At 40.2% G+C, this 12,373-nt stretch overlaps 2 protein-coding genes across 2 annotated transcripts; one reads left to right on the top strand and one right to left on the bottom strand.

Moving 5' to 3' along the window:
• The first annotated feature begins 4,023 nt into the window (after positions 1–4,023).
• LOC143475543 (uncharacterized) lies at positions 4,024–5,701 on the top strand. Its single transcript, XM_076973413.1, has 5 exons — positions 4,024–4,130; positions 4,366–4,464; positions 4,711–4,913; positions 5,082–5,145; positions 5,393–5,701. Exons 2-5 carry the CDS (start codon positions 4,366–4,368, stop codon positions 5,429–5,431), a joined length of 405 nt encoding a protein of 134 aa, XP_076829528.1. The 5' UTR covers positions 4,024–4,130; the 3' UTR covers positions 5,432–5,701.
• Positions 5,702–5,785: 84 nt separating this feature from the next.
• phf23b (PHD finger protein 23b) lies at positions 5,786–11,977 on the bottom strand. The gene is made up of 5 exons (XM_076973408.1): positions 11,840–11,977; positions 10,412–10,443; positions 10,214–10,306; positions 9,444–10,047; positions 5,786–7,274 (listed from the first exon to the last, which is right to left on the bottom strand). The coding sequence occupies exons 1-5, from the start codon at positions 11,865–11,867 to the stop codon at positions 7,081–7,083; spliced, it is 951 nt and encodes a 316-aa protein (XP_076829523.1). The 5' UTR covers positions 11,868–11,977; the 3' UTR covers positions 5,786–7,080.
• Positions 11,978–12,373: the final 396 nt, after the last annotated feature.

The raw sequence follows: 12,373 nt of genomic DNA, 5'->3' as shown, positions 1-12,373 counted from the left end.
ATTGTTTTATGTTTTTACTGCACCCATCAAGATCCCATCAAACGCAAACATGAGGAAAAAAAACCCAGTCTATATTTGTTTTAGTTCATTTTTGTCTGAAGGAACTAATGTGTGTACTTTAGCCACATCCTGTTTCTCTTACAATGATGAAACATGCAAAAATCCTTTTGTCATCCATCAGCATGGAGTAGGTTAAACAAATCACAGCAGAACTGAAGCAAAGCAATGGTGGCCCTCAGACAATGGGCACAAAAAGTCACCCATTTTAAAGGACACACAATAATACACACACAAAATATATATATAATGTGTGTGTGTGTGTATAATTATAATGTATAACAATTAAGGGAAATCACAAAAAATATGAAGAACACTAGGAACAAATATAAATATACTTGCAAATATTATTCCGCCACTCTAAATTGCCCGTAGGTGTGAGTGCGTGTGTGTGTGTTGGCCATGTGGTGGACTGGCGACCTGCCCATGGTGTACCCTGCATTCGCCCGGAGATGCTGGGATTGGCTCCAGCCCCCCCGTGACCCCGACTAGTGGGATTAAGCGGTTCAGATAATGGATGGATGGATGGATATTATTCCGCTAATAACACTGAGCATTATACTATAGTCCACTATTGAAGCTTGGCAGCAGATGTACAACAACATTGTCAAACAGGGTTGTTCAATATTAACACAAGCATATTTTCCTATGTCAACCCTGGGAGGTTGTTCATCAAGTGACTGGAGCCAAATCTCTGCAAACAATGTCTTGTGAACAATATTAAAATGTGCAATATTAAAAGTAAAATTTATTAACTTTATTAACATAGGATGACTAGACATAAATTATAAGATCTCACCACAAGATAATCTAGGGTCAGATATTATTATTATTATTATTAATAATAATTTAATATGATTATTAATTATACTATTTGAATATTATAATATTATTATTTATTATTAATAATAACAATACTAATATTAATTATTATTATTATAGCAATAATAACAACAATAATGACAACAATAATAACGGTTAATACTGAGCTGAAAACACAATCAATTTAAGCACTATTAGTATTGTCTTGTGTAACACTCCAGTCAGTGTTTTATTAGGGAGTGAATATTTTTTTCTGTATTAAAGATATAGAATAGGGAGTAAAGGAACCCTGTTCAAGGACCAAAGACAAAATAATAAATGTAGAGATTAATGGAGAAATTGGGTATTAACAAAGAAATACTGTAAAATATAATGTGAAGTTAAGAAAACATTTAACAAGAAAACATTTTTTTTACTCCTCCTGATTTTTCCAATTTTGTATTGCGGTTTATGGGAATAGTGACGCGAATATTATCCAGTTAAAATATTACAGACCGATATGGTAAGTTGTCATTGTGTTCGTCTCCATGTACATATTCGTAATCCACATAGCACCAAACATCTATCTAGTATACTTATACACATTTCCATCCTACATTAAAAAATTAATATAACATTAATTGCTATTTAATATTGCGGCTTTTTGCAAGTAGAAAAATGCATCACTTTTACATCGCAATTTTAAGATAAATTAGATTAATTGCTCAGGGCTAAAAGACAGCAATAACTAAAAAAACACTATTACTTTCATTAATCATATCCGTACCGATGAACACTACAGCGAAATGAGATCTACAGAACGAATTCAGTGTCGATTTGGTCTTTAGGTGCAGCAGATCTATATTTGGCTCCTCTGATCATTCGAGTACTTATAGGGCAGAGACCCGGGGGTGGAGGAGTGAAGAGATGATCGTGTAGGAGCCCGCACACACTTTCTCCTGCTCGCTCTCTCTCTCTCTCTCTCTCTCTCTCTCTCTCTCCCTTTTTTGGTACTAATTAGAACCATCGGCGCCACCTATCTGCTCCAAGATTGTGTTGACAGACTTCTGGGCGGACTCGTGGGTCTTGTGTAGTACAGTGAGTTTATTTACGTTGTTCTTTATCTGTCAGCGGCCTCTCAGTGTTTGGTGGTCCTGGAGGCCAAAAATAGCGTTAATTAGGAGAGGGCGGGAAAAGAGGAAGAGAGAAAACGTGTCGAACTGCTGGTAAGCCATCCACAGAGCCCCCGTCCTCTCTCCTTACCCGATGTGCACACTGCATTCCAGCCAATACTACCATCCCTGGCGGACGGCGACGATCTGGATGGGAATCCAGCGATGAAATTGGAGAGATAATCAGATGTTCCAGCTGACCACACACATAGACTGCTGGTTGGACAAGCTTGTGTGCTTCCAATATCTTGTTCTTAACTTTCATTGTAAGGTGGAGGTACAGGCAACAACACAAATATACATGTTTTTTCAGAATGTGCGTGTCTGACGTGAGATGATTATGACTGATAGTCTTTTGCAGTTGCATGACAACGTAAATGTAATTGTTTGGCTTTCTCTAGTAGTTATTTATCTTCAACAAAATCAAAATAATAGATGTATTATGCACAATGTTCATAAATGAACAGTTCCTCCTTGTTAATAGTGCATATAGCCTACTGCTCAAAACCTCACTGTACATGCAGCAGTTAAAACATTGAGAGCTTTTTGAGCATCTTGTCCTTTAAGGACTAGCTTCCACAGATTGTCCAGCCTACCTTTACCTGGACATTAGCTGCAACTAACCAATCAGTTCAACTAACCGCTCAGTGAATTGACTAGGCTTGGATTCAAGGGCCATAACTAAATATCATGGTTCTAGGAAAATGATTCTGAACCGGACTGAAGAGTTATGCTTAATGACATGAGACTAAGCACGTGGTGGCCGTGCAATGATCAAAGGAAATATCAGTACACCTTAATAAATAATTGCCTAAATTGCATAAAATAAAAAAAGGCTACAACATCTATTTGAAAGGCCTGGATGTTCATCAAGCCTCAATAATCCAGATAGTATGGAGGAGTTTCTGAACCACTGTTACTCTCCCTAGCAGTGGGTGTAATGCTAGCACGGCTGCCTCCTGCACTGCTGGTGTGTTATGGAAGACAAGGGCAAACACAAAGACCTGCAAAAATCTTTTCAAACCTACCAAGCATATTAAGGAATGCACATGCATACGTGCACTGATGCGACCCAATGATTGAATAAATGTAATCTTTAATTTAGTGATTATATGACTGTACACACCTATGAACTATGTGCTTAGGTGCTAGATTTTGCTGCCTTGGTTAGACCACCTATATATTCCATAATAATTCCAGGACAATCCATCAGTTTCAAGTTCCACACGAGGAGGTCAAAGGGACACGCGTGCAAACAAACAACAGAAGATGGGAATTCATGTTCTTGAAGGTTTAAATTCAACACTTCACTTTTCTAGCCTATTTATTATTTAAGCAATATGTGCCAAGAAGTACATAATTGGGGAATTAATCCATGGGTATACATCTGCTTTGCAAATAAGCTGGTGTGCTGACTGCAGATTGAGTTGCACCAGATGTGACCTTTGTGGATTAGACTAGATGCTCATGAGATAAGGTCATTTTTGGATTTTTTTGAAGATCAGACTGCCCTTTATTGCTATGAAATCTGTAACAGTGTAGGATGTAGAAGTTGCTGGTATTCAATACACACTAAAATGTACATCCATAAAAAGGTAAGTATTAAATCTGCATTAGCACATATGAAATCGGTTTTTGCTGATATATCAATGATCTGTACTCCTGTCAAAACTGTATCATAACCAAATTGCTTAATATGCTTAAGGTAAATTTGAGGTATCTTTTGACCTCTTTACCTTTTCTGTCCAGATCCATCCAGATTGAAACTATATTTGTAAACAATTCTGTCCAGCACGTTCACATCTGTGCTTGTTCTCCTTAAAGTGGAGGGTGGGTGAAGTCATCTTTTACACACACACACACACACACACACACACACACACACACACACACACACACACACACACACACACACACTTCCACCCACCCACCCCATCCATAATCATCCTGACATCCTTGGCATATATATACCCACCCGAGATTCAGGTCTACAAATACCCCAACAGTCATGCCAAAGAGGCAAAGGGCAGCCTCACTGCACCCTGACACTGACTGAGCAGGTTCAACCACTGCAGACAATTCCTCAAGAATACTGAGAAGGTAATGCAGGAAAGTGCTACATTCTTTGAAGTCATTTACAGCTTAGAAATGCATCTTTGAATTAGAGAAAATTATGTTGAACATGTATGATATAAATGCGTTGCGACAATGAAGTTAGGGAACACTATACGTACTATACTTATTTTATGAGCATACTTATTAGCATTCACTTTCATACCAATTTATTAAAGCAACTGTAGTATTTTGTATGCAAATTGTGTTTTTTCCTCCACAGATGAGGCCCTCTACGTGTTTGCTGCCTGTCTTGGTTTTTTGCTGCTTAATAGATGAACTGTATTCATTCCTCCTACCAGACAAACTACGGTTCACCAGAGTAAGTGCCATATACCATACATATTAAACTGCTGGCTGTATATGTTGCTGAATTTAGAAATTTTACTTATAGCATTGGGCAGACTTGCCAATTGTTTCAAATTATCTACTATCAGAAAATGTGATATTTAGTGATGCTCCGTAAAAAAAAAAAACATTTAGTAAGTTCTTTTCTTTCTGGAAAAGAACCTAGAGACTTTTTAGTTGCGTATTTAACTTGTTCCTCTGTCTCTGTTTCCTTTCAAAGAGCCCCCACAGGCATGATGAGGATTTGTCCCCTCACCTGTCCGAGCTCTCTGATCTAACAGAGCTCGTCCCTGATAATGGAGGGGAAATGACCCAGGACTGGGAGCCCCACCCAGCACGGATGCCTCCCGCCCTTCCCTCAACGATTGAACACATTCCCGCTCTGATCCCCAACACTCACCGGCACAAGAGCAAAGACAAAAGGTGGGCCATGGATGGCGAGATAAAACATCTCAACACCAACGCGTGTACACACACTTGCAGTTTAAATACCAAAGTAGAATTTTTGTTTGAAATAATTGTCTGTCCAACTTAAGATTGTAGTGCAAGCCAAGAGATGAGTCTGTTCGTTTTACTCTGATCTCTTTGCAGTGTGAGGGTAACTGTGCCCCTGGATCGGATTGGTAGCTCATATCTGTCAAGCAGACATAGAACGGTGAGCTTGCCAATCAAACACCTCTGCTCATACGAGGCTCATGCTGCATTTGAATACATCACGGAATATTTTGTAGTTTCTTGAATGGAGGCATAGCAATGATTATTTAAATACATACCAATGATTATTTAAATACATACCAATGATTATTTAAATAAATTAGCATCTGTTGCTGAGCTGGTTTTCCCCAACATGGTTACTGTGGGTGGGACTCCCAATTTTTTGCTTACATGTTTGTCTCTTTCAGGATGAACCTGAGGAAAACTGGGAACAGTATATTGAATGATCAGCTATGGAGACAGAAGACCAACAGCATCATTTTTCATCATTTTTCAGGCATGGATTAGGACTAGTCCCTAGGAAAAGGGACTGACCCTTAAAAAGCATTCAAGTCTATGGTTAGGCGTGATATGTATTCAGAAACCTGCATGTTAACAGTCTGTAACATTGGGTGTTACTTTATTTATTACTATTTAATATCGCCCTCTAGTGGTAATCAAACTGACAAACACTGTACTTGTGTGCTTATACTAAATACAATTTTAACAAAAAAGTTCATGTTGAGTCATTTTTTGTTGCTAAAAGATCAAATTAAATTGTGGATCAAATCGAATTAAGATGTGGAACCTTCAGTATGATCCCCAATAAAGAAAATGTTTTATTTCTTTTGATAAAGAAACATCAGATGCCAAAAATATAACATTTGCTTGGCTTTTCTCTTTGCCTTCATATATGTACAGTTCAAAGGATATAATATTTACAGAGTAAAAAAATAGGAGAGGTGGGGGTCAAAGTCTACATTTTGGGGATTTTGATAAACCCCCCCACCTCACCAACAAACAAAATCAACAAACAAAATATGCCACGACTTTTGCAGCAGAAACTCTTCTCTGTACACAACAAAGAGATCTGGTCTCCAAACTACTTTCAAATGTCATGAAAGTTACACAACGTCTAATATTCTGGGTGTGATCTCAAACAGTTCTCAGATAAGAGATTAAAACCCCTTTTAGCCTTTTTCTTTTTTTCTTTTAAAAACAATACGTGAACAAAAATTAAATTACAACTAACTGGGGATGTTACACGAGCAACAACCAGATGGCTGATCCAAATAACACCATTCATTCAAAACACTCACAAAAAAACCTTTCCTTCAAAAGTAAACCAAACAAAAAGAGTCAACACGATGAAAAACTGCTAATTCTAGGCAGAAGGAAAGAGATGGGGCATTGTAAATATTAAAGTTAGGTTCTTCAATAAAGTCCACAAAAAAAAGCAATCTGGTGATACTTTGAAGTTTGTTTAACAGAACGAATAAAAAAAATGTTTCCTCTCTTGAGCACTGAGTGATCTGGGATTTAAGTGCTAGGTATTGACCGGCTTTCCATGAAGCTGACAATCATATACAGATATAATAAAGCTCTAGTAACCTAAAGACATTTGCAATATGTCTACCTGTTAATAGCTTGTGACACACAAATCAAAAAATGTTTGTTAGAATTTTAAAAGGTGTACTGAAAGCAAAAACTGAGATGTCTAAAATGATAAGCAATAGAATTAACAACCTGTACACGGGTTGTTTCATCATGTGGACAGACAAAACTCTCTTTTTAAAAAAGCTCTGAAAGCATCACCATAAAAGGTAGTGGCAGATGGTCCCGATAACCAGATCAAGGTGGCGGACGGACCTTACTTTAGAGAGTGGTTACAAAGTTTGCCTGTGAACATAAAGAAAGTACCCTCGTGATTTTAGTGATCCTAATGATTGTCAAACATGTAAATAGCTCTGCGACACAGGCAGGAAGGACACCAACCAGCATCGTGGACTGGTGAAAAAATGTTCTTCCTCAGAAAGAGTGTTTGTGTTTTGTCTTGTATTGGACAGGGTGATGAGGATGGGTTCGTTCAGGGCCGTAAAGACGCAGGGTGTCCTCTTCAATTGTCTTTTTTGTGGCCCGACCGTCGGGTGTCTCTGCACTTGTGGCAGTAGAAAATGTCTGGCACGTTGGACTTCTTGATTTTAGCGCAGGAGAGGTGAACCCATATGCTGCAATGGTTGCACTCAATCATGGGTCTTCCAGCAAAGGGCTTCCCACAGTAGCAGGTGATCAAATCCCACGAGTCATCACCTACATTATGGATAGATTGAGGGGTTGAGCCATAGCTGCACTCAATAATTTAAAAGCTACAATGACATTTAAATGGGCAGTTTAAAAAAACAACAACAAAAACACACAAAACAACACTCTGTAGATCGTTTGGCTCTGTACTCCTGCATGCTGCATTCAAAACACAACAATGACGTTAAAACGCTGAGCGTCAGCTTCAATTTGAAGATGTGTACATCCATATCGAGTGAGCCATGAGACAAGGACAATCCTCACCCCCATTGTTGAGAGCACTCCCATTTTAGAAGACCGAAAGTAACTGGATTAATTATCAATAGAATACACACAGACACCTTGCCTCACAGACGTGACATTTGCATTGTTCATGCACTAGAGAATCAACAAAGGTCTTGAGTTCATTCTACACATGGTGTTTGCATCTGGGGTTGCTGCAGTTGTCTGATGGGAACCAAAGCAATCAATACCGGCAGAGAATCAATGAGAGTCGAAGCTAAAATATCGTTGTGACAAATCAACCGTTTAGCACATTGTTAGAGCACCCTGGTGAGCGTAGCAAAACATAAAAAAAAGACCACAGTAGTGGATGTCTGAAGAACAAAATCATAGAGGAAAAATGTTGGACAGGCCAAAAACACCAGCCAGATGTGTCAAGCAATCCCAAAAATAGAGGAATGCAATAGCACAAGGTGTGGCTCACCAACACTTCATTACTAGTAACCTTCAAACAAAAGGTCGGGTCACAGCCCAGTCAGGCGGATAAGACCAAACTGGACCAGTGTAGCAGAAAGAGAGATAGAAGATGGAAGACGCACTTCATGCTACGCGAACCCTCTCCAAGGAAGTTAGTAAGTACCTCATAATATCTTACTGTGGGTTGCAGACCCAAGACATTTATAGGATACAAAAGATTTATCGCCAAGTAAATAAACAATTATTTTTAAATGGTTAATTAGTCCAATTACTTGTGGTCCACCTGAACTGGGGAGATGGTTTAGAAAATGGTTGTAATTACTGTATGGCTCACCCAATATAGTTGTTCAGACTTGAATTAAAACATCGAGCAACATAATCTCATAATTATTGGTTACTTTTGAATACAAATCCAAAATCACATCAAGGTCTTACAGTTTGCAGTGCATGTGTTTTTACATATTTATCTTGTTAGCTAGGTAGTCATAATTTGCCTGGTAAACCCAAAACACAACAAACATATGCATAAAAACCTACAGTAGAATAGAATGTGCAATATTTAATAACTATGTGAACAAACAAGTGAATAAACAATATTATATATAATATAGAGAAAATCTGAAATGCTGTAGCTATTTGATATTGCTATTCTGCAATGTGTGCACATTTATCAATACACAAAAAATATATATATAAAATGCAGTTATTGTTTTGCTCTGTATTCATGTACACATTGAAATACAATCAAGGCACCGTTGCTTTTCCTAAATGACACACGTTTTTCATGCCATTTTGAAACACAATCTATACCCCTGAATGAACTCCAAGCAGGTATCACATTTCACTGCCTGCACATAGTAAGAGTGAGGCTCAAGATACTCTGCTCACATGCAGATGTAAGGAGCACCAAATTAATACCAGTCCAATCACAATCCGGTGACAATGTTCTGATGACGCGTGACGGGTCAGTCAGCAGCATGGTATTGCTAGCTTGAAGTATTCAGCCTTTACTGGATGTGAATTGCATGCATGGATTTCATTCAGACGTTTGCATTTCAAAATGCTATGAAAAATGCATTTAAACAAACGTTGGGATGCTTGTATTTCAACATGTACAAAACAGCTAAGAAGAATGTGGTTTAGGTTACACTGTGATACATGCACAGACAATTATATCAAAACAACATAAAATTTAGGCTGTTTTTTTCCATGTACATTTTTAATTACATAAATTAATGTAAATTTAAAAATGTACTTTATGTTGTTAAATATTTGGGGAACTGAAGTGCTTCTGATTATATATTGAAAAAATTCAATAAACTGAAGTAACTGTGCATGCACACAAGCACTATTGTTCATAAAAGCAACTTAAATGAACTACTGGAGATAGATGATAATGACCAATCCTTGTTTGGTCAGCCCAACTACATTAAGCCCCATTTTATTTATCCAACACATCCAACAGGCACATCCACTCACCTGACTCCACCATGATGTCCTCGTCAGCTATCCACGTCTCCCCTTCGCTGGAGCTCATTTCTGCCTCTCTGTTTACCTCCTCCCGGTCTGCCTTTACCAGCCCGCTCCCCGGAGCCGGCAGCCCATGCACTGGCGCTGCTCCCCGGCCCGACTGCTCCTCTCCCTGGCCAAGGCCGGTCTCAGAGTCTGTTTCGCTGGGCGCAGAGCTCTTAAACTTCTTTAGGACTTTGGGCTGCTTGGGGTTTTTGGAGCGTTTGATCCTGGCTCGCTTCTCGCCGCCGCTGCTGCTGCTATCGCCCGCGCCCGAGCCGAGAGACATGCGCTTCAACTTCTTGTCCTTCTTGCGCTCGGCTTTGCTGCCCGTCTGGCCCTCGTAGAGCGAGTCCTTTAGTCTCATTTTGTCCAGCAGGGTGCTGTCGGAAGGTAGGCGACGCATGCCCTTCACGCCCTTGTTGGCACGGGCCTTTCGCACAAAGGTGTGTATAGTGTGGAGGTCTGAGGTGCCGCCACCCCAGTTCGCGGACACGTTTGAGCTGGCTCCACCTTCACCCGAGGTGCCAGAGCTATGGGGAGAACTGGAAGAGGCTGGAGACCATGGTCGTTCCTACAGGGGCAATCAAACAGTACAATAATGCTAAATGCAAATATATTTAATAGCAGTCATACATAAAAATGTAAGGTTTTACAAGTCACCTCCTGGACAAAAAAAACAACAACAAAATTGCAGGGGAAATTGTGTCAAAAAGTAATGTTGCATTACTGAAACAAACCTCTTTTGGAGATGGGATATAGCCAGCATAGGCCAAGACAAAACTGCAGAACTTGTTAAAGTCCTCAACTGTTCTCTTTCTTCTCTCTGGTGGCTGAAATGATCAGATTCAGTCATTATTATTGTCGATACCCCGAGAGTCATGATGAGATCTACCCACTGATGACAAGAGATGACAAATTCAGTTTGTTAAACTCACCAGGGGCTCCGCCTTGCATTTCAGTAATGAATCTGCATCAAATAGAAAACAAATACGAGTTGAAGAAAGTGCCCGTTTATTTCGATCATGTTTATATTTTACATTAGTCATCTGAAAATTTACGACGTTTACTATATTAAGCAAGGCATTACCATCAACTAACTAAACACGTTTGCATGTGCCATATTAACGGTTACAAACGAAACTTTGATGCTAGGGTCATACTGCAATGCACAGTTAGCCATTTCTCAGGACGCAGATTCGAGCCTTCAATTAACTGTTTTTTTTTTTTAGAATATAACAGTATTATACATGAGACAACACTTGGGTGATCCGTCGCTTAATCCGATTTTGCAGAAACGAATACAAATTTCCTACGTCGACACTATTTTCGATGTACCCGCGTACACAAGCAGCCATAGCTAGGTAGCTATTGAGCAACCCGGCTAGTCAAAAGTAACCACAGCCTTTCTGCTTGGATTTGAGGCTTTATTCCAAGGTCTTTCGACCTAATACAAAAAACAAACAAACAAATAAAAAAACAGCTACAAAACGTGAAGTAGCGATATGGTGAAGTAGCTGTTTCATATTGTACTCCGAATGTCAGACGTTTCGGTCGTGTAGCACCGCTGCTAACTAACTTGACAATAAAAAAGTGTCCCCGGGAACATCCAGGGACTCGGAGGCTGTAGATATCCGTCACTACAAACATGAATTAAGAGACGTGACCAAGACTGCTCGATGTCTGGAAGATAAATTCGGACTTTTCACCTTTAGATACAACAAAACGGGGAAGCCAACTTCAGAAATCTAGCCAGCTGGCTCACCGACTTGTTTAAGTGTTGGGGAAATAGCTAGCTGTGTAGCAAACAAGGCAGTCTACCTACCACGATAGCTAGCTAGTTAGCTGCTCGCAATGGACATATTCTGCTGGAAGGTGGTGGTGGTGCTGGTGGGGTAACTTTAATGCTTGGCTGCTGAAAACCATTGACTTAAGAGTTAAACGTGTTAGTTAGCCAACTAACGTAACTAATTGAGTTATCCTGGCTGGTCTGTTGACAGATTTAGTCAGAAATCACCGGCAGCAACAGTAACACGACACGTCCAGTCAACGTTAACACCAGCTAGTGAAACGACCATCCAGTGCGTACGCCTCGGCGCGAATTAACCAACATTTGACGGTAATTACCACAACGATAGTCAAAAAAAGTTTTAAAAACTACGACTTGAGCCTTCAAACAGCCACCGTGGCTAGACTACTGTTAATGACACGCCGCGGGAGTGGATACCCGCGGTGTAACGTTAGCCTGCGGCCGCCGTAACCAGCGACACCCCGCTAACACAACCATGACTTGTGTTCTCCCGCTAGCCCACCAGCTAATGAGGTTAGCCGCTTCGGCGCTGATGGTTTCACGTCGCTTCACTCACCTTGGTGCTCCGACATTATTTCGAGCATTGTCACCTCAGCATCGAGGTCCTCTCAACTTCGGTGCCAACGGACGGCGGATTTTTTTCTACCCGTTTTGGGCGCAAACCCCGAACCGGCGGTTTACAGACTAGTTAACCTAAGCTAGCAAGCTAGCTAGGCGGCTAACCAGCCCGCTCAAGCTAACAGAAGCTCTGACTTTTTTTTTCCTCCAGACGACGAAACCGGGGCGATTTTCTTGGTTCGTCGCGTCAAAACGGATCTGCCAAAGATTTTCAAACAAATTCACGAATCCCGTACGGACCCGAACCGTCGATTCAACTTTCTGGTTTGTGGGAGTTATTTCGGCGGCTTGGCTAAGCTAGCCGGATAATTTATTCGTCACGGCGTTGCATAAATAATCCTGACAATCAAGACAGTTTGACAAACTAAATCCAGGTAATCCGAGTCGGCGAGCTTCGTGGAGACCACGTATTAACCGTCTTCTCCGCGTCCATCGTCTGTGGAGTGATCGGTTAATCGGGCGGTTTTCGTTC

Source organism: Brachyhypopomus gauderio, chromosome 14 (assembly GCF_052324685.1).
Source record: "Brachyhypopomus gauderio isolate BG-103 chromosome 14, BGAUD_0.2, whole genome shotgun sequence".
Taxonomy (NCBI): domain Eukaryota; kingdom Metazoa; phylum Chordata; class Actinopteri; order Gymnotiformes; family Hypopomidae; genus Brachyhypopomus; species Brachyhypopomus gauderio.
The sequence above is the reverse complement of the archived record's forward strand: the minus strand, read 5'-3'. Positions and strand labels throughout refer to the sequence as shown.

Excerpts from the sequence above, each read along its gene's own strand:
- LOC143475543 (XM_076973413.1), top strand. The coding sequence starts at position 4,366 with ATGAGGCCCTCTACGTGTTTGCTGCCTGTCTTGGTTTTTTGCTGCTTA. Across the intron at positions 4,914-5,081 it reads CACAAGAGCAAAGACAAAAG|TGTGAGGGTAACTGTGCCCC; the intron begins GTGGGCCATGGA and ends ATCTCTTTGCAG. Across the intron at positions 5,146-5,392 it reads TGTCAAGCAGACATAGAACG|GATGAACCTGAGGAAAACTG; the intron begins GTGAGCTTGCCA and ends TGTCTCTTTCAG.
- phf23b (XM_076973408.1), bottom strand. The coding sequence starts at position 11,867 with ATGCTCGAAATAATGTCGGAGCACCAAG. Across the intron at positions 10,444-11,839 it reads AATAATGTCGGAGCACCAAG|ATTCATTACTGAAATGCAAG; the intron begins GTGAGTGAAGCG and ends TATTTGATGCAG. Across the intron at positions 10,307-10,411 it reads AATGCAAGGCGGAGCCCCTG|CCACCAGAGAGAAGAAAGAG; the intron begins GTGAGTTTAACA and ends TGATCATTTCAG.